The 21,841-nt window shown below is 44.9% G+C and overlaps 1 protein-coding gene across 5 annotated transcripts in view; it reads right to left on the bottom strand.

Moving 5' to 3' along the window:
* Window positions 1-21,841, bottom strand: part of LOC112261002 (chromodomain-helicase-DNA-binding protein 3) — a 53,375-nt gene that overhangs the window by 16,049 nt on the left and 15,485 nt on the right. For 2 of the 5 annotated variants that reach the window (XM_042328331.1, XM_042328330.1), the window contains exons 17-35: window positions 18,711-18,832; window positions 18,034-18,207; window positions 17,656-17,797; window positions 14,925-15,056; window positions 14,693-14,810; window positions 14,384-14,508; window positions 11,364-11,595; window positions 10,850-11,067; window positions 10,298-10,475; window positions 9,851-9,937; window positions 9,364-9,452; window positions 5,960-6,093; window positions 5,616-5,760; window positions 5,040-5,238; window positions 2,668-2,831; window positions 2,198-2,582; window positions 1,902-2,039; window positions 858-966; window positions 327-459 (exon numbers count right to left, since the gene is read on the bottom strand). In XM_042328331.1, the coding sequence (XP_042184265.1) occupies window positions 327-459; window positions 858-966; window positions 1,902-2,039; window positions 2,198-2,582; window positions 2,668-2,831; window positions 5,040-5,238; window positions 5,616-5,760; window positions 5,960-6,093; window positions 9,364-9,452; window positions 9,851-9,937; window positions 10,298-10,475; window positions 10,850-11,067; window positions 11,364-11,595; window positions 14,384-14,508; window positions 14,693-14,810; window positions 14,925-15,056; window positions 17,656-17,797; window positions 18,034-18,207; window positions 18,711-18,832 (3,024 nt within the window). The remainder of the gene's footprint in view (window positions 1-326; window positions 460-857; window positions 967-1,901; window positions 2,040-2,197; window positions 2,583-2,667; window positions 2,832-5,039; window positions 5,239-5,615; window positions 5,761-5,959; window positions 6,094-9,363; window positions 9,453-9,850; window positions 9,938-10,297; window positions 10,476-10,849; window positions 11,068-11,363; window positions 11,596-14,383; window positions 14,509-14,692; window positions 14,811-14,924; window positions 15,057-17,655; window positions 17,798-18,033; window positions 18,208-18,710; window positions 18,833-21,841) is intronic. The other 3 variants (XM_042328332.1, XM_042328334.1, XM_042328333.1) reach the window with 3 other exon arrangements.

Below are 21,841 nucleotides of genomic sequence, written 5' to 3' on the forward strand. Positions count from 1 at the left end.
GAACAGCCCTTAGCCGTGGTATATTGGCCATATACCACACCTCTTTATTGCTTAATTGAATAGTACAAAAGCATGTCCTGAATCCTGACAGTCTTGTCTGTGTCATGGTTGGATTTTGTTGTGTCATAGTTATGTGATGGTAATGTTATAGTATGTCATGTGATGTGTCGGGTCCAGAGTGTTTCCAGGCCTTCGAGTTATGCTATGCTATGAAGGTTATACCATGCTACACTGTTATGCCATGTCACGTTTTTTTCACCCTATGTCATGTCATGTCATGTTATGTCATACTATGTCATGCTGTGTCACATGCTGTGGTGTCGCACCTTGAAGCGGCGGGCCAGGAACTTGTTCTTCATCTCCAGGAAGTTGCCCTTGTTGGCCTGCGACTTGAAGGGCTCGTTGACGATAGCAAACTGGGGATCGTTCTGGATGTCCTGCCACCTCGCGTACCCATGACTGATGCGCAGGGGTCAAGGGTCATACAGCTCAATACACCAGTAGCCAAAGCAATACCTAGTCTGTCAGTAGTAATAAGTATTTTAGCACAACTTCTATGAATAGGGCTATTCTCATCAAGTGTATTCCTACTGAATCCTTTCAGATCTTTATTGTTTCTTGTGGTAGGAGGGCTAGGGTTGGATTCGATATTTGGCATTCTAGTCAAAGTCATACAAATAGAACAGAATGGACTGTTCCAATCCCTATTTCATGTGTAGATTTCTGCAGATACAATCTAATACCTCTCTGCTACACAAATGCACCGGCGGGTGGACTTCACACGAAGCCACTGCCGCAGCATGACAGATAAATAAACACGACAAGAAGGTCTCCGCGGCAACCACCGTCAAGGATACAGTACAATTCCCGCCAGCAGCCAGAAGTCGTGTCGCCGGTGCCAGATCTCATTCATCTTCCCGGAGGAGATGGCGGCCCGCTCCTCGTTCTGCCACAGCGTATGCAGCTCTGCAGGGTGAAACGTCAGCATAATGTTGGGTCAGTGTTATAGCATCCACGTAACGTTGTGTCAATGTCATAACAAACAGTGATACGGACTCAGTGTATTATGCCACTGTGTATGTTGCTCAGCACAGGGACAGCAGAATAACGCTGTGTCAATGTTAAAACAACATCTGATGCTGAGTGTGATCCACCACTGTGTGTGGAGCTCTTTGTGGGGGATCGTCAACATAACTTTGTGTGTCAATGTTATAAGAGCAACCTGTGATACTGAAAACATTGACGTCAAAACAACCCATGATACAAGCATTTCGCTACACCCGCAATAACATCTGCTAAATACATGTCTGTGACCAACACAATTTGATTTGATACTAAGTCACTGTGTGTGGAGCTCTTTGTGGGAGATCATCAGACATCATGACACAGTGAGTTCTGCCTCTAAACTGGGTAGTTCGAGCCCTGAATGCTGATTGACTGACAGCCATGGTATATCAGACCGCATACCACGGGTATGACAAAACATGTATTTTTACTGCTCTAATTACATTGGTAACCAGTTTATAATAGCAATAAGGCACCTCAGGGGGTTGTGATATACGGCCAATATCGCAAGGCTAAGGGATGTATCCAGGAACTCCGCGTTGGGTCGGGTATAAGAACAGTCCTTAGCCGTGGTATATTGGCCATATACCACACCTCCTCGGGCCTTATTGCTTAACTGAATAGTACAAAAGCATGTCCTGAATCCCGACAGTCTTGTCTGTGTCATGGTTGGATTTTGTTGTGGTAATGATGTGCTCTAATTACGTTGGTAACCAGTTTATAATAACAACAAGGCACCTCGGGGGTTTGTGATATATGGCCAATATATCACGGCTTAGGGCTGTGTCCCCTCTAATACACAGTACCAGACATGACATATGATAGGGCTCATTTACCCGTGAAGCCCCCATCAGCGATGTTGAACATGAAGCGCCGTCGCTCGGGGGGGGTGATGGGGGGTTTTGGCAAGGCATCTTTGGCAACCTCCTCCTTCGCCACTTCTTTCCCAGCATCCTTTTCACCTTTTACTTCCTCTGTGAGCAGTAAAAGCACAAGCCAGTTCATTCAGATAAGTGGATGCCATTGAACTATACCTAATAGTCTATACCTATCTACCAGTGACTAGTCAGTGAGTCACTAACTAACTGACTGACATGTACAGACGGACGGACGGACAGGTGAGGTCACACACCTTTCATCACGTCAGAGGGTTGCTGTCGCTCCATTCTTTCCATGTTGTCTGGCTCTTCTGTGGGGACAGGGGCCTCCTCACTCTTCTCCATGTCCTTTTCCTTGTTGTTGTCCTTCTCTTTCTCCTCCTCCACCTTCTCTCCAGGTGAGAGTGTTACACTACCTGGTTTCTCATGTTTGACCTCCGACCCTTGCTTAGTTGTTTCTCCGAAGGACCCCTCCTCCTTACTCTCCTCCTCAACTTTCTTCTCCTCCACTAGGGCCGGAAGGGTGTCAGTCGTTTTGGTTTCTTTCCCCTCCTTCTCCTCTTTTGTACCCTTCTCCTCCTTGTCTGTTGTTGTGCAAGGGGATAATTCTTGTAGTGCTTCTTTGGTAGAGATTGGAGTCTGGGGACAAAACATAATGTTCAGTGACAGTTATTGGTAGAAAGATTTATTAAGACCGTGTAATTAATAACGTTCAATCTCTCACCTCTTCAGAGTCTGCACTCTTGTTGCTCTCTTCCTCCTTCCCCTTGTTCTTCTCCTTCTCGCCATCTTGCTCTGGCTCAGATGAGGCCTTACCCTCCTCATCTTCCTCTTCCTTCTCTCCATCTTTCCCGTTCTTCTCTAGTTTGTCCGACGGAGCAGGGGTAGCTGAACACAACACACATGCAAGGGGGTTATTTCTTACTCACTCGCACACAGACACACTCGCACAGACACACTCGCACGCACTCGCACGCGCACACACTCGCACACACACACACACACACACACACACACACACACACACACACACACACACACACACACACACACACACACACACACACACACACACACACACACACACACACACACACACACACACACACACACACACACACACACACACAGTGGGAGAGATGATGACCTTCTTGGACTGTGATTCAGACGCGTTGGTGGCTGGCTGGCACAGGAGCACAGCGTGATGATTCAATCACAATTTATGATATTTATGATATTGTCTGGATAGATGGCCACATCTTTGAACTTCAAAGAGCACGGTACATGCTGAACTCGTACCTCCAGCCCTCGACAGGACAGCGGCTTACAGGAGATTCCACTTGTCTCCTGGAAAGTGATTAAAACTGGACCTTATGTTGTGAGTGTTTGTGCAACTTCAATTGTCGTGTTCGGGTTTGTTTCAAGAGATTAGAAATGCATTATATCCATTAATTTCGATATGACTTATTGCAATGTACAGTTGAAGTTGGAAGTTTAGATACACCTCAGACAAACATATTTAAACTCAGTTTTTCACAATCCCTGACATTTAATCCAAGTAAAAATTCCCTGTCTTTGGTCAGTTAGGATCACCACTTTATTTTAAGAATGTGAAATGTCAGAATAATAGTAGAGTGAATGATTTATTTCAGCTTTTATTTATTTCATCATTCCCAGTGGGTCAGAAGTTTACATACACTCAATTAGTATTTGGTAGCATTGCCTTTAAATAGTTTAACTTGGGTCAAGCATTTCGGGTAGCCTTCCACAAGCTTCTCACAATAAGTTGGGTGAATTTTGGCCCATTCCTCCTGACAGAGCTGGTGTAACTGAGTCAGGTTTGTAGGCCTCCTTGCTCGCACATGCTTTTTCATGTCTGCCCACAAATGTTCTATAGGATTGAGGTCAGGGCTTTGTGATGGCCACTCCAATACCTTGACTTTGTTGTCCTTAAGCCATTTTGCCACAACTTTGGAAATATGCTTGGGGTCATTGTCCATTTGGAAGACCCATTTGCAACCAAGCTTTAACTTCCTGACTGATGTCTTCAGATAATTTTCCTTCATCATGATGCCATATATTTTGTGAAGTGCACCAGTCCCTCCTGCAGCAAAACACCCCCACAACCAAGAGGCACTGAGTTTGAAGGTAGGCCTTGAAATACATCCACAGGTACACCTCCAATTGACTCAAATGATGTCAATTAGCCTATCAGAAGCTTGTAAAGCCATGACATCTTTTTCTGGAATTTTCCAAGCTGTTTAAAGGCACAGTCAACTTAGTGTATGTAAACTTCTGACGCACTGGAATTGTGATACTGTAAATTATAAGTGAAATAATCTGTCTGTAACAATTGTTGGAAAAATTACTTGTGTCATGCACAAAGTAGATGTCCCAAACGACTTGCCAAAACTATAGTTTTTTAAGAAGAAATGTGTGGAGTGGTTGAAAAACTAGTTTTAATGACTCCAACCTAAGTGTATGTAAACTTCTGACTTCAACTGTATGTATTCTGCATTGATGGATTTTCAGAGCGACCGGTTTGACCGGTTTCAGGCATTTTCCTGTTCTCTGGTCATGACATTCAAATTTAATTGAGTTGATTTGACTCATATCTGGGTGTGATGTCATGTCTTATGTTTTTCAACAGCAGAATGCTGAGTCATGTTTATTTAGGGTGGGGGTGACTTAAGTTTTTTCCCTGGATACAATGTCAGCGTTTTCTCTGGTAAAATGTGCCAGTATTACAATCTCCTGGTATACGCAGTATGCTATATATTTAGACTTGGTTTATTTCATCGATATTTCATCGAGCCCCATGTGAGTACAGGCGCATTCACTCAGAAATGATTCTAAACTGAAGACACATGTAACCACGTTAAGTCTTAGCCTATTGGTGATAGTCATTTACTCTGTGTTATTCTGTAACGTATCACGCATTTCATGTAGCATTTATCTGCATAATAATGGAGTCAGATTGATGAATGTAGCCTACTGTAGTTTCCACACAGTTATCACAGTCAGACCTGAGTGCCCTCTGCTGGGCATCCTGTGAGCTGCGTGCCTGCGTCTGCGCGAGTGTCTTTGTTCACCCACCTGGTTTTGAGGTGCAGGGGGTGTTGTCTGAGGTACAGCTGGGGTCAGGGGTGGGCGTAGCGGTCTTCATGGTCCCTCCAGGGGAGGAGGCTCTGGAGGAAGAAGACACACTGACCTCTGGTCTCAGGACCTCTGGCTTCATCTCTGGCTTCAGTTCTGGAAGACTCCACCGCCCATTGATGTGCTCAAACTCCTGGATCTGAGGATGGGTGTTGTGACAAAATCAAGCAATAAAGTATTTTATTTTGTTTTGTTCTAATTCTATTCTAGCCAACAGTCCCTTTCCCTTGGAAAGAAATTGACCCTAATTTTCTGTCTATTATCGTTATGTTACAAGGAAGTCACAGCCTGGGAAAATGTCTTAGTGGAAACGAAAGAAGTTGAATAACTGTGAAATATCTGTATTTCCTCACACGATTCTGGTCTGATTCTGGACTGATTCTGGTCTGACAGGTCTGAATCAATTAAAGCTTCGCCAAAAAACAGACAATTGCTATTGGTTGAAATGTAGCTAGCCTGTTAGCTTAGTGGTTTCTGTTAGCATTGTGGTTTCTAAGATACACTTTGACCCCTGACCTTCTTCTTGACCAGGGACATGACCCCGATGCGGGTGAGCACAGGCTGCCGACACAGGCCCTCCCTCGGCACGCCGTCGGCAAACGTCTCGGCACCGTCGGCCACGGGCTCACACAGGTGACGCATGAACAGGGAGACATACGCCCTGGAAAAGAGAAAGGGAGGAGAAAGGGAAGAGATTGATACATAAGATGAGAGAAGTGAGGGAGAGAGAACAGACGACAGAGAGGGAACAGACCAGCAGCAACATTGTAGCATAAAGAGCTCAGTGTAAGCTCATACTTTAGCCTGCCTATGACTCAAACAATAAGGACGCCATGCCATATCAGTCCCACTCCACTCACTTGAACTCCTTCTCACTCTTGCCCCTCAGGTCTCTGACCAGCCACTGGCAGGAGAAGGCGTCCTGTGCGGGCATGCCCCAACGCATCACCGCGTTTAGGAAGGCTTTCCTCTGGCGCGTGTTGAAGCCCAATACCTAGAGGGCAGAGAGGGCATAAGGACTTCATAACACATTCATATCCATACACTACCGTTCAGAAGTTTGGGGTCACTTAGAAATGTTCTTGTTTTTGAAAGAAAAGCACATTTCTTGTCCATTAAAACAACATCAAATTGATCCGAAATACAGTGTAGACATGGTTAATGTTGTAAATGACTATTGTAGCTGGAAACGACAGATTTTTATAAATGGAATATCTACATAGGCGTACAGAGGCCGATTATCAGCAACCATCACTCCTGTGTTCCAATGGCACGTTGTGTTAGCTAATCCAAGTTGTGTTAGCTAATCCATCATTTTAAAAGGCTAATTGATCATTAGAAAACCCCTTTGCAATTATGTTAGCACAGCTGAAAACTCTTGTTCTGATTAAAGAAGCAATAAAACTGGCTTTCTTTAGACTAGTTGAGTATCTGGAGCATCAGCATTTGTGGGTTGGATTACAGGATCCTGAAACAAACAACTTTCTTCTGAAACTCGTCAGTCTATCCTTGTTCTGAGAAATGAAGGCTATTCCATGCGAGAAATTGCCAAGAAACTGAAGATCTCGTACAACGCTGTGTACTACTCCCTTCACAGAATAGCGCAAACTGACTCTAACCAGAATAGAAAGAGGAGTGGGAGGCCCCGGTGCACAACTGAACAAGAGGACATGTACATTAGGGTGTCTAGTTTGAGAAACAGGCGCCTCACAAGTCCTCAACTGGCAGCTTCATTAAATAGTACCCGCAAAACACCAAACTCAACGTCAACAGTGAAGAGGCGACTCCAGGATGCTGGCCTTCTAGGCAGAGTTGCAAAGAAAAAGCCATATCTCAGACAGGCCAATAAAAATAAAATATTAAGATGTGCAAAATAACACAGACACTGGACAGATGAACTCTGACTAGAAGGCCAGCATCCCGGAGTCGCCTCTTCACCGTTGACGTTGAGATGAAGATGAAGGGAACCTACATAAGAAGATAGGTGCCTATATAAGGAGATGGAGGGAACCTACATAAGGAGATGAAGCGAACCTACATAAGGAGATGAGGGGAACTTACTTAAGGAGATGAAGGGAACCTACATAAGGAAATGAAGGGAACCTACATAAGGAGATGAAGGGAACCTACATAAGGATATGAAGGGAACCTACATAAGGAGATGAAGGGAACTTACTTAAGGAGTGGAGGGAACCTACATAAGGAGATGAGGGGAAAGGAGATGAAGGGAACCTACATAAGGAAATGAAGGGAACCTACATAAGGAGATGAAGGGAACCTACATAAGGAGATGAAGGGAACCTACATAAGGATATGAAGGGAACCTACATAAGGAGATGAAGGGAACTTACTTAAGGAGATGAAGCGAACCTACATAAGGAGATGAAGTGAACTTACTTAAAGAGATGAAGCGAACCTATATAAGGAGTTGAAGTGAACCTACATAAGGAGATGAAGTGAACCTACATAAGGAGATGAAGTGAACCTACATAAGGAGATGAAGGGAACCTACATAAGGAGATGAAGGAAACCTACATAAGGAGATAAAGGAAACCTACATAAGGAGATGAAGGGAACGTACATAAGGACATCATAAAATATAGTTGAAGTCGGAAGTTTACATACACTTAGGTTGGAGTCATTAAAACAAATTTTTCAACCACTCCACAAAATTCTTCTTAACAAACTATAGTTTTGGCAAGTCGATTGGGTGCATGACAAGTCATTTTTTCAACAATTGTTTATAGACAGATTATTTCACTTATAATTCACTGTATCACAATTCCAGTGGGTCAGAAGTTTACATACACTAAGTTGACTGTGCCTTTAAACAGCTTGGAAAATTCCAGAAAATGATGTCATGGCTTTAGAAGCTTCTGATAGGCTAATTGACATCCTTCGAATCAATTTGAGGTGTACCTGGGAATGGATTTCAAGGCCTTCCTTCAAACTCAGTGCCTCTTGACTTGACATCATGGGAAAATCAAAAGAAATCAGCCAAGACCTCAGAAACAAATTGTAGACCTCCACAAGTCTGGTTCATCCTTGGGAGCAATTTCCAAATGCCTGAAGGTACCACGTTCATCTGTACAAACAATAGTACGCAAGTATAAACACCATGGGACCACACAGCCGTCATACCGCTGAGGAAAGAGACGCGTTCTGTCTCCTAGAGATGGACGTACTTTGGTGCGAAAAGTGCAATCAATCCCAGAACAACAGCAAAGGACCTTGTGAAGATCCTGGAGGAAACATTTACAAAAGTATCTATATCCACAGTAAAACAAGTCCTATATCGACATAACCTGAAAGGCCGCTCAGCAAGGAAGAAGCCACTGCTCCAAAACCGCCAGAAAAAAGCCAGACTACGGTTTGCAACTGCACATGGGGACAAAGATCATAATTTTTAGAGAAATGTCCTCTGGTCTGATGAAACAAAAATAGAACTGTTTGGCCATAATGACCATCATTATGATTTGAGGAAAAGGGGGAGGCTTGCAAGCCGAAGAACACCATCCCAACTGTGAAGCACAGGGGTGGCAGCATCATGTTTTGGGGGTGCTTTGCTGCAGGAGGGACTGGTGCACTTCACAAAATAGATGGCATCATGAGGATGGAAAATTATGTGGTTCTATTGAAGCAACATCTTGGTCGCAAATGGGTCTTCCAAGTGGACATTGACCCCAAGCATACTTCCAAAGTTGTGGCAAAATGACTTAAGGACAACAAAGTCAAGGTATTGGAGTGGCCATCACAAAGCCCTGACCTCAATCCTATAGAACATTTGTGGGCAAAACTGAAAAAGCGTGTGCAAGCAAGGAGGCCTACAAACCTTACTCAGCTCTGTCAGGAGGAATGGGCCAAAATTCAACCAACTTATTGTGGGAAGCTTGTGGAAGGCTACCTGAAACGTTTGACCCAAGTTAAACAATTTAAAGGCAATGCTACCAAATACTAATTGAGTGTATGTAAACGTCTGACCCACTGGGAATGTGATGAAATAAATAAAAGCTGAAATAAATAATTCTCTCTACTATTATTCTGACATTTCACATTCTTAAAATAAAGTGGTGATCATAACTGACCTAAGGCAGGGAATGTTTACGAGGATTAAATGTCAGGAATTGTGAAAAACGGAGTTTAAATGTATTTGGCAAAGGTGTACGTAAACTTCCGACATCAACTGTATAATATCCATAACCCCTATACAGAATGTATAAATTCTTATGTCAACAAGAATAGCAGATAAGTTGTTGTCTCTAACCTCCAAGTTTCCCCCTACTCTGGCCAACAGGGGGGGAAGTGGCTTGTCTCTCTCGTTCCTCATCTGGCGACGGGACTGTCGGCGAGAACCTGGACGAAGATAGAGAGAATATGAAGGGGGGGTGAGAGAGAGAGAGAGAGAGAGAGGGGAAATCAGGAGAGTAAGCAGCGTAGTCATTATGGTACTTGAGTGAAGCAGCCATAACATCTGAAATCTAATCATCCATCTGTTACAGGGGTGTCAAAGTCAATTCCTGGAGGGCTGTGTGTCTGCTGGTTTTCGTTATTTCCTTTCAACTTCTGTCCAAATAGCCCTAGACAACCTGGTGAGGGGAGTTCCTTACTAATCAATCAAGTACAAGGGAGGAGCTAAAACCAGCAGACCTTCGGCCGTCGAGGACAGGAGTTTAACACGTGATCCATCCCAGCACATTCAACAGAAGAGGCTTCATTCCAAATGTGTTTGTGCCTTGTGTACTTAGGCATACCTTCTGGCCTCTCATCGAAGTCTTCATCCTCCTCCTCAGAGCCCACAGAGTACTCGGACTGGTTATCTGAAATACCAGCATGCCACTCTGAAACAGCACATGGTGTACCGTCAATAGGCTAGGCCCACTGGCCCCATGCGGCTACCATTAGCAAGACTTTAGCAATACCTAACGTATAGCACAGAGACCATATTACATGATCTAATTCTAGCAAAGAGCACAGCTTTAATTTAAAACAATCATGGATGAACCAATATATGGGCCAATACAAAGTAGGAGGAGTCCAACCCTTCTTTAATTATAAAAAAGAAGAAGAAGTTATTCAGAATGCCTAAGGTGTGACAGTACAAAATGGCCCATGTTGTCATAGTGATGCATGCTAATAACATAAACGACACCTCCATCCATCTCCATGACAACCAGGACTGACGGTTCCCAACTACCTACCTTGGTCCTCCTGTGCTGCGTCGTTGTAGTTGACAGGCTTGCGGTTCCTCTTGCCCTTGCCCAGTTTACTAGCCAGGTCCTCCTGTTGTTGCTCATAGTGATGTCTCAGCAGCTTCTCCCAGTATTCTGGGTCCACACACTCTTCCTGCTTAATGATCTCACGCTCCACCTCCTCAATCTGTATACACGCATGCAAGAACATGGAAGTAAAGTTTACATACAACCAGTGTGATACAATCTACTTATAAACCCATATAATAGCTCAATGGACAGTGTTAACAGTTAACACATAGATAAATATTTTTAAAAGTACACTAAAGTGCCATACACATTTTTGTATACATTAAAGCGTACAAAAACAGTAATGTTATCTATCACTTCTCTCTCCAACAGCTTTTTTCCATCGCTCTCTCTGTACATCACCTTATCCTCTCAAACCATGTAGCCAGGTACTTTGAAGGAGCTGAGGTATTCCCCAACTGCTCCCCCCAAAACCTCACCTCTCCCTTCCCTCTCTCTCTCCTTCCCTCTCTCCCTCCTTCCCTTTCTCACCTTATCCTCCTCTCGAACCATGTAGCGGGCCACTTTGAAGGAGCTGAGGTATTCGTTCATGTTCTGCATGTCTGTGTCGTCTGTAGCGTCCTGGCTCCGGTCCAGCAGTCTCTCGATGGCTGAGCTGTCATAGTGGATCACACTGCCCTCATCATCCCTGTTGTCCCCCGCTGGACAGCGTATAGGAGAGAGAGGGGACATACGTGGTGGTGAGAGGACTTTGGGGGAATAGGAAACGGTGGTGAAACACAGATTAGGATGTGACTAAAATCGATCTATTTAAAGATGTACGTAACAACCCCCAAAATGCAATGTATATTACAGAATTCTCCTAAATCTCTGACATCTAAACATATACCCGAAATAAATGTCCTATCCTTGCATTTCTTCCTCTGAAATCCCTCCATCCTCCTCCTCTATCCTTCCAACTCCCCCTCCCCCTTTCTCCTATCCTCCTCCCATCCCCCACAATCGATCATCAATCAAATCAAACCAATCAACAAATGTCACTTACATTCGATCTCGTCCTTGAAGAGTTCCTCGGTGCCGAACTTGAGGATGTCGTCCAGTTCCTGTTTGGACATGGATCCAGCCTTGGAGCCCAGGCCGGGCCTCACCACCAGGTGGGTCAGCATCATCTTCCTCTTTGCCACCTGGGTGATGCGCTCCTCCACACTGGCACGGGTCACAAAACGGTAGATCATCACCTTGTTGGCCTGCCCGATGCGGTGGGCGCGACTGAATGCCTTGTGAGGGAGAAGGAGGGAGAAGAGGAGGGAGGAAAGAGTGAGATAGGTAGGGAATGGACACAGAATGAGGGAGAAAGAAAAGGGATTAAGGAATTAACCATTAAATCAAATCAAATTGTATATGTCACATGCTCCGAATACAACAGGTGTAGTAGACCTTACAGTGAAATGCTTACTTACAAGCCCTTAACCAACAATGCAGTTTTAAGAAAACACCTAAAAAAAGTAAGAGATAAGAATAACAAATCATTAAAGAGCAGCAGTAAATAACAACAGCAGGGCTATATAAAGGGGGTACCGGTACAGAGTCAATGTGTGGGGGACCGGTGTCGAGGAAATTGAGGTAATATGTACATGTAGGTAGAGTTATTAAAGTGACTATGCATAGATAATAACAGAGAGTAGCAGCAGTGTAGAATAGGGGGGAATAGTGCCTTGCGGTCGGAGGCAGAGAAGTTGCCATAACAGGCAGTGATGCAACCACTCAGGAAGCTCTCGATGGTGCAGCTGTAAAACATTTTGAGGATCTGAGGACCCATGCCAAATCTTTCAGTCTCCTGAGGAGGAATAGGTTTTGTCGTGCCCTCTTCATGACTGTCTTTGTGTGCTTGGAACATGTTAGTGTGTTAGTGATGTGGACGCCAAGGAACTTGAAGCTCTCAACCTGCTCCACTACAGCCCCGTCGATGAGAATGGGGGCGTGCTCAGTCCTCCTTTTCCTGTAGTCCACAATCATCTCCTTTGTCTTGATCACATTGGGGGAGAGATTGCTGTCCTTGCCCCACACTGTCAGGTCTCTGACCTCCTCCCTATAGGCTGTCTCATCGTTGTCTGTGATCACTGTTGTGTCATCAGCAAACTTAAAGATGGTGTTGGAGTCATACCTGGCCGTGCAGTCATGATTGAACAGGGAGTACAGGAGGGGACTGAGCATGTACCCCTGAGGGGCCATTGTGTTGAGGATCAGCGTGGCGGATGTGTTGTTACCTACCTTTACCCTTTGAGGACGGCCGTCAGGAAGTCCAGGATCCAGTTGCAGAGGGAGGTGTTTAGTCCCAGGGTCCTTAGCTTAATGATGAGCTTTGAGGGCACTATGGTGTTGAACGCTGAGCTGTAGTCAATGAATAGCATTCTCACATAGGTGTTCCTTTTGTCCAAGTATGAAAGGGCAGTGGGGAGTGCAATAGAGATGGCATAATCTGTGGATCTGTTGGTGCAGTATGCAAATTGGAGTGGGTCTAGGTTTTCTGGGATAATGGTGTTGATGTGAGCCATGACCAGCCTTTCAAAGCACTTCATGGCTACAGACGTGAGTGCTATGGATCGGTAATCATTTAGGCAGGTTACCTTAGTGTTCTTGGGCACAGGCACTATGGTGGTCTGCTTGAAACATGTTGGTATTACAGACTCAGACAGGGAGAGGTTGAAAATGTCAGTGAAGACACTTGCTAGTTGGTCAGCGCATGCTCGCAGTACACGTCCTGGACATCCGTCTGGCCCTGCAGCCTTGTGAATGTTGACCTGTTTAAAGGTCTTAATCACATTGTCTGCGTAGAGCGTGATCACACACTCGTCCGGAACAGCTGATGCTCTTATGCATGTTTCAGTGTTACTTGCCTCGAAACGAGCATCAAAGTTATTTAGCTCGTCTGGTCAGCTTGTGTCACTGGGCAGCTCTCGGCTGTGCTTCCCTTTGTAGTCTGTAATATTTTGCAAGCCCTGCCACATCCGACGAGCATCGGAGCCGGTGTAGTACGATTCGATCTTGGTCCTGTATTGACGCTTTGCCTGCTTAATGGTTCGTCGGAGGGCCTAGCGGGATTTCTTATAAGCTTCCGGGTTACTCCTCAATGCCATCGGAAGAATCCCGGAACATATTCCAGTTTGTGCCAGAAAAACAGTCCTGTAGTTTAGCATCTGCTTCATCTAACCACTTTTTTATAGACCGAGTCACTGGTGCTTCCTGCTTTAATTTTTGCTTATAAGCAGGAATCAGGAGGATATACTTATGGTCAGATTTTCCAAATGGATGGGGAAGGAGAGCTTTGTACACGTCTTTGTGTGTGGAGTAAAGGTGGTCTTGAATTTGTTTCCCTCTGGTTGCACATTTAACATACTGATAGAAATGAGGTAAAACTGATTTAAGTTTCCCTGCATTAAATTCACCGGCCACTAGGAGAGCCGCCTCTGGATGAGTGTTTTCCTGTTTGCTTATGGCGGTATACAGTTCATTGAGTGCGGTTTTAGTGCCAGCATTGGTCTGTGGTGGTATGTAGAAAATTACAAAAAATACAGATGAAAACTCTCTAGGTAGATAGTGTGGTCTACAGCTTATCATGAGATACTCTACCTAGGCGAGCAAAACCTAGAAACTTCCTTAGATATCATGTACCAGCTGTTGTTTACATATATGCATAGGCCCCCGCCCCATGTCTTACCAGAGGCTCCTGTTCTATCCTGCCAATAGTTTATAACCCGCCAGCTGTATGTTCTTAATATCGTCGTTCAGCCACGACTCAGTGAAACATAAGATATTACAGTTTTTAATGTCCCGTTGGTAGGTATATACGTGCTTTCTGTTCGTCCCATTTATTTACCAGCGATTAAACGTTAGCTAGCAGGATGGAAGGCAAAGGCAGATTAGCCATTTATTTACTGTTTGTATGTTTAAAGAGCAAAAGTGCATTAAGTGCATGGAAATGTATGTAAATTCTACATGAATGTCCTTAAAACTTCTTTTTTTCTCGATAATGGAAATTATTTCAACATTCAAGTGACAGTCTACCTGGATGTCATTGTGGGGGTTCCAGTCTGAGTCGAAGATGACAACAGTGTCTGCTGTGGCCAGGTTAATACCCAGACCCCCTGCCCTGGTGGACAGCAGGAAACAGAATTGAGGAGCACCAGGAGCTGAGAGAGTGAGAAAGAGGGAAAGAGAGAGAGAAGGAGATACAGAAAGTGAGATGGGGGAGAGAAATAAATTGGATTAGACACTGATAATGAGAAGGAAAAAAATCACAATGTTCCCTTTCATCTAAATGGAAATATTTGTATTTGTTTCTAGAACCTGCAGTAGACTGAGCGTCTGCCTCACCATTGAACCTGTCTATGGCCTCCTGTCTCAGAGCTCCTGTGACTCCTCCGTCGATCCTCTCGTACTTATAACCCTCAAAGTCCAGGAAGTCCTCCAACAGGTCCAACATCTTAGTCATCTACCAGGGAGGAAGGAGAGAGGGAGGAGAGCGGGAGGAGAGCAGGAGAGAGAAGAGAAATGGTTACGGAAGTGCTAACAGCGCGCATGTTTGTATTTGCATGTGTGTACCAACCTGTGAGAAGACTAGCACCCGGTGTCCCTGGTCCTTCAGTTTCCTCATCATCTTCTGCAACAGAGTCAGTTTCCCAGAAGCCTTTGTGAGGTCCATGCCCTCGTACGCTCCGCTCGCCGTCTTGCGGGCTTCCTAATACCACGGTAAAGACAACACACCATGGCCATGTGATGACATATAACTCATACATTATATATAGATATAACTTCTTTATTGAACTTGAATAACTGAAAGAACGTAAACTCTTTCATTTCCATGAACATTTGTGGTCATGTTTACATTAATGCATATTCCTAGGTTTTTTCCCCCCTTAGACTGAAATAATAGGCTGAATACAATTGTAGCTATACTACTCAAACCTACCAGAATGTGTCACCGTTTTGCAATTCAGAGGTGAATTACAGTGTCCTTACTGTTGAAAATGTGACTTAAGATAATATACACTAATATTGAGTTGCACCATTTTTTGCCTTCAGAACAGCCTCAATTCGTCAGGGCATGGAGTACTAGGTGTTGAAAGCGTTCCACAGGGATGCTGGCCCATGTTGACTCCAATGCTTCCCACAGTTGTGTCAAGTTGGCTGGATGTCCTTTGGGTGGTGGACCATTACTGGTACACACGTGAAACTGATAGGAGTGAAAAGCCCAGCAGCATTGCAGTTCTTGACACACTGAAACCAATGCGCCTGGCACCTCCTACCATAACCCGTTCAAAGGCCACTTAAATATTTTGTCTTGCACAGTCACCGTCTGAATGGCACACTTACATAATCCATGTCTCAATTGTCTCAAGGCTTAAAAATCCTTCTTTAACCTGTCTCTTCCTCTTCATCTACACTGATTAAAGTGGATTTAACAGGTGACATCAACAAGGGACCATAGCTTTCACCTTAATTAATGAGTCTGACACGAAGAGTATAATGTTGCTCCCAGACAAGGCCCAAAACCCTGTCATTCACATGAAGAATATAAGGAAATACAGGGGGCGCAGATCAGGGTGCCTTGTGAGAATTTGTCGGCAAGAGGGTAACTCACCTCTACCATCTGTTCTATTAGCGTGCAAACACTGGAGAAAACACTGGATGGGCTCTGTTCGAGACTATCCTACCAATGGGACATTAAAAACTGTAATATCTTATGTTTCACCAAGTCGTAGCTGAATAACGACACAGATAATATACAGTTGGCTGTGTTTTCCGTACATCGACAGGACAGAACAGCTACGTCTGGTAGGGTTGGGGGTTTGTGTCTATTTGTAAATAACAGCTGGTGCGCGATGTCTAATATTAAGGTAGGCTCGAGGAATTGCTTGTCTGAGGTAGAGAACAACATAATAAGCTGTAGACCACACTATCTACCAAGATAAGCTGTAGACCACTCTATTTACCATATTTTTCATAGCCGTCTATTTACCACCACAAACCGAAACTGGCAGTAAGACCGCATTCAATGAGCTGTATAAGGCCATAAGTAAACAAGAAAATGCTCATCCAGAAGCGGCGCTCCTAGTGGTCGGGGACTTTAATACAGGCAAACTTAAATCCGTTTTATCTAATTTCTACCAGCATGTCACATGTGCAACCAGAGGAAAAAAACCTCTAGACTACCTTTACTCCACACACAGAGACACATGCAAAGCTCTCCTTCGCCCTGCATTTGGCAAATCTGACAATAATTCTATCCTCCTGATTCCTGCTTACAAGCAAAACCTAAATCAGGAAGTACCAGTGACTCGCTCAATACGGAAGTGATCAGATGACGCGAATGCTAAGCTTAAGGATTGTTTTTCTAGCACAGACTGGAATATGTTCCGCGATTCATCCAATGGCATTGAGGAGTATACCACCTCAGTCACCGGCTTCATCAATAAGTGCATTGACAATATTGTCCCCACAGTGACTGTACGTACATATCCCAACCAGAAGCCATAGATTACAGGCAACATCTGCACCGAGCTCAATGCTAGAGCTGCCGCTTTCAAGGAGCGGGACATTAATCCGGAAGCTTATAAGAAATCCTGCCATGCCCTCAGATGAACCATCAAACAGGCAAAGTGTCAATACAGGACCAAGATTGAATCCTACTACACCGGCTCCGGCACTCGTCGGATGTGGCAGAGCTTGCAAAGTGTTACGGACCACAAAGGTAAACTCAGACCTGAGCTGCCCAGTGACGCAAGCCTACCAGACTGGCTAAATACCTTATATGCTCGCATCGAGGCAAGCAACACTGAAACATGCATGAGAGCACCAGCTGTTTCAGATGCCTGTGTGATCACGCACTCCGTAGCTGATGTGAGCAAGACCTTTAAACAGGTCAACATTCACAAGGCCACGGGGCCAGACGGATTACCAGGACGTGTACTCAGAACATGTGCGGACCAACTGGCAAGTGTCTTCACTGACATTTTCAACCTCTCCCTCACCGAGTCTGTAATACCTACATCTTTCAAGCAGACCACCATAGTCCCTGTGCCCAAGAAAGTGAAGGTAACCTGTCGAAAAGACTACAGACCCGTAGCACTCATGTTAGTAGCCATGAAGTGCTTTGAAAGGCTGGACATGGCTCACATCAACACCATCATCCCGAAAACCGTAGACCCACTCCAATTCGCATACCGCCCCAACAAATTCGATTTGATATGATTTGATTCACCTGGTCAGTCAATCATTGAAAGAGCAGGTGTTCCTAATGTTTTGTACACTCAGTGTATCATTATGATCATAGTTACCATGGAGGCGACGGGGAAGAGATAGGGGTGGTTGGCACACTTCTTCAGGTCCATCATGATGTTGAGTAGAGACACCTGGTTACCTCCTCCTTTAGAGTTCAGAGCCTCAAAGTTCCTCGTCAGAATCAACTTGTAGTATTTCCTTTTTTAATACATCAATGAAGAAAGACACAGTTAGTGTGTGATTATTTTTATGATTATTTTGTTAACTACTCCCTCACTCTCTCTTTTTCCATCTCTTTATCAACCATACGCCTTTCCCTCCTCTCTTCCCTCTCTTTCACTATTCCTGTCCTTTCGTCCCTCTCCTCTCCTTTCTCCCTCCATGCATCCTCCCCCACCCCTCTCCCACTCTCTCTACACCCCGCTCCTCCTTACTTCTGCATGGGGCTTAGTTCCACTCGTACGATGAGCTCAGTCTTGGACGGCATGTTCTTGAAGACGTCAGCCTTCAGCCTCCTCAACATGTGGGGACCCAACAGGTCATGGAGCTTCTGGATCTGGTCCTCCTTGGAGATGTCTGCAAACTCCTCCAGGAACCCCTCCAGATTACTACAGAGGGAGGGAGAGAGAGTGAAAGGATGTCTGGTGAATGGAGGCTATTTAGGTTGAAAATATGCAAATAGAAGTAGAGATGCATGGCTGTGTTGTGTGTGAGTGGTTTGCTTGCATATATGGCTGCGTTTAGACAAGCAGCTCGTATTCACTAATATGTGTTTTAGCCAATCACATCAGATCTTTTCACGTCAGCTCTTTTTCAGAGCTGATTTGATTGGTCAAAAGACCAATTAGTGGGGGAAAAAGATCATAATTTGGCTGCCTGTCTAAACGCAGCCTAGGAGTGTCTGCATCTATACATTCACATACGTCCAAGTCGGTGTCAGTCTATATGTACATGTTATGTGTATGTGTTTACACAGAGAGCCCAATTCTGATATTTGGCCTAATTATTGATCTGATAGGTCAAAATACCAATTAGTGGCAAAAGATCAGAATTAGTCTGTCTGTGTGAACGCAGCCATTATGTGAATATGTGTGTGCGTGTGTTCCCCTACTTGAAACGGTTGGGAGTGAGGAAATTGAGCAGGTGAAACAGCTCCTCCAGGTTGTTCTGTAGAGGAGTACCAGTCAGCAGCAGCTTGTGGTCAATCGTATAGTCATTCAGACGTCTGAAGAACTGAGGAGAGAAAACACAAGCAATAATTCATTGATTGATTCAACGATTGCTTGATTGTTGACGTTCATTGTCTTTCAAGAGGAAATTCTGTAAGGTTTCAAATTCTATTTGTGAAGTTTTCAGGTTTCATGATTAGCGAGAGTCTTCCTGTATGGCTCGGTATTGTCTTCCTCGAAGTGAGCATAGAATGTGTTGAGCTCGTCTGGGAGGCTTCAGTGGTCACCGCACAGCTGGATGCGCCTTTGTAGACTGTGATAGTCTGTAGTCCTTGCCACATGCGAAGTGAGTCTGAGTTGTTGGACATCAATTCAAGTTTGAGTCTGTACTGTATACTACTCGTATACATCGCGCACACGGCCAATGAAATTAAATTCTTACTTGCAGGTTCCTTCTCGACAATGCAACAACAATAAGAAATAATGAAAGATAAGAATGCGAGCATAAAGTAAATAACTCAGTAGAATAGAATAAACATTTTAGCATAAGTATAATACAGGCATAAGTATAATACAGGAAGGCACAATTTATAGTCCAATATATACACGTGTATTGGGGAAAGGGGGATGGGGGGGCAATTGTATAAATTGAGCAGTATAATAAGAGTCTGGTAGCACCAACTGTGAAGTGTGTGTAGCATTGTCACGCCCTGACCATAGAGAGCTTTTTATTCTCTATGTTGGTTAGGTCGGGATGTGACTAGAGGTGGGTCATCTAGGGGATTATGTTTCTATGTTGGCCAGGTATGGTTCCCAATCAGAGGCAGCTGTTTGTCGTTGTCTCTGCTTGGGGATCATATTTAGGCAGCCATTTCCCTTTTGTGCTTTGTGGGATCTTGACTATGGATAGTTGCGTGTTAGCACTATTGTTAGCGTCATGTTTAGTTTGAGCAGCTTGTGGCTGGGGTGTGTGGGGTCCTTGATTATGCTGTGGGCCTTCCTCAGGTGACTGTTTCAAGTAGATATCCTGGATGGGTGGACGCACGGTCCCAGTGATGTACTGGGTCAGCTTCACCATCTGCTGGAGGGCCTTGTGGTCGTGGACGGAACTATTCCCATACCAGGCCGTGAAGCAACAGGTCAGGACGCTCTCGATGGTGCAGCGGTAGTATTTGGAGAGGATTTCTTCAGCCGCCTTAAGAAGTAGAAACTCTGTTGCGCCCTCTTGACAATGGTGGTGGTGGTGTTGGTCCATGACAAGTCCTCGGTGACGTGGACGCCGAGGAACTTAAAACTCTTGACTCTCTGTACTGTAGTCGTGGTGATGTGGATCAGGGAATGTTTCCTCTGCTTCCTGAAGTCAACAATCACTTCCTTTGTTTTGCTGGTGTTGAGTGAGAGATTGTTGTCCTGGCACCACAATGCCAGTTCACTTACCTCCTCCCTATAGGCTGACTCGTCGTTGTTGGTTATCAGACCTACAACCGTGGTGCCGTCAGCAAACTTGATGATGGAGTTGGTGTCGTGCAAAGCCACGCAGTCGTGGATGAACAGGGAGTACAGCAGAGGACTGAGGACACACCCTGGGGGAACACCTGTGTTAAGAGTCAGTGTGTGGGAGGTGTTGTTGCCAATCCTCACAGCCTGTGGTTTGCCCGTCAGGAATCCATGATCCAGTTGCAGAGGGTGGTGTCCGACCCAGGGCTCTGAGCTTGGTATTGAGTTTGGAGGGAACAATAGTGTTAAATGCTGAACTGTAGTCAATATACAGCATTCTCACATATGTGTTCCTCTTGTCCAGATGTGTTACAGCCATGTGAATAGCAATGGAAATGGCATCTTTCGTGGATCTGTTGGAGCGGTAGGCAAATTGGAGTGGGTCCAGTGTGCCTGGCATGCTGACCTTGATGTGGGGCATGACCAGCCTCTCGAAGCACTTCGTGAGGACAGGGGCGAGCACGACGGCGAAAGTCATTTGGGCATGTCACCTTGTTTTTTATGGGCACGATGGTGCCTTTCCTTAAAGCAGGTGATGACTGCAGCCAGGGAGAGGGACAGGTTGAAGATGTCCGAGAAGACGCCTGCCAGCTGGTCAGCACACACTGAGGACACAGCCAGGGATGCCATCTGGGCCAGGGGCTTTGGGAGTACTCCCTCGTTTGAGAGTTTTCCTCACGTCGCCCTCGGAGAGTGAAAGCACCTGGTCGTCTGGAGCAGCAAGAGTTTTCCTGGATGGCTCAGCACTGTCTGCCTCGAAGCGAGCATAGACTGTCTTGAGCTCGTCTGGGAGGGAGGCTTCGGTGGGCACCTCACAGCTGGATTTGCCTTTGTAGTCTTTGGTAGTGTGTAGTCCTTGCCACATACGGAGTGCGTCTGAGTTGTCGAACGTCAATTCAAGGTTTGAGTCTGTATTGCCTTTCGCGTCCCTAATGGATTTGCGGAGCTGCTCGCCTTGTACGCGTTGCGTGCCACCAAGTCATCGGGGTTCGTTCTGCTGACATTGAATGCTGCAGTACGGGCTATCAGCATTGTACGGATATCTCCGTTCATCCAGGGTTTTTGGTTGGGGCAGTGGTGTAGCGGCGCCTGGAAAAGTAGGTATACTCAAATTTTGCCAATTTTTCTCCAAACGCCCTGTCCGGCAAAGGAAAGGCACCCTGTCTGAAAAGTTGATAAACAATTACATACACTATGAACCTACAATGATAAATCCCACATTGGTCTTTCACAGTCAGACCAACCCAAGCTCTTCTATGCAGTAGGCTAATAGTAGGCCTACTATTGAAACTGATAAACTGAGTCAGAAATGTACAGGTTACAGATTTTACCCAATTTCCAGGTTTCCAGGTTTTCGTTCTCAAAGTCACACGGTTTTTAACAGAAAAACAACATAATTGTATGTTCTAAGTCAATAACAATGCTTAAACCACATCAGGAGACCACCTTTGAGATCTGGGAAAATCAACATTTCTTAGATTAAAAAAAAAAGTTACCCTTTACTTCACGTGTGCAGGCACCTAGCACTATTGTTTGATTAGCATGTTTCTAGCACATGAGATGGAGTTTGCAAAGG

This window comes from Oncorhynchus tshawytscha, linkage group LG10, assembly GCF_018296145.1.
Source record: "Oncorhynchus tshawytscha isolate Ot180627B linkage group LG10, Otsh_v2.0, whole genome shotgun sequence".
NCBI classification, from domain to species: Eukaryota; Metazoa; Chordata; class Actinopteri; order Salmoniformes; family Salmonidae; genus Oncorhynchus; species Oncorhynchus tshawytscha.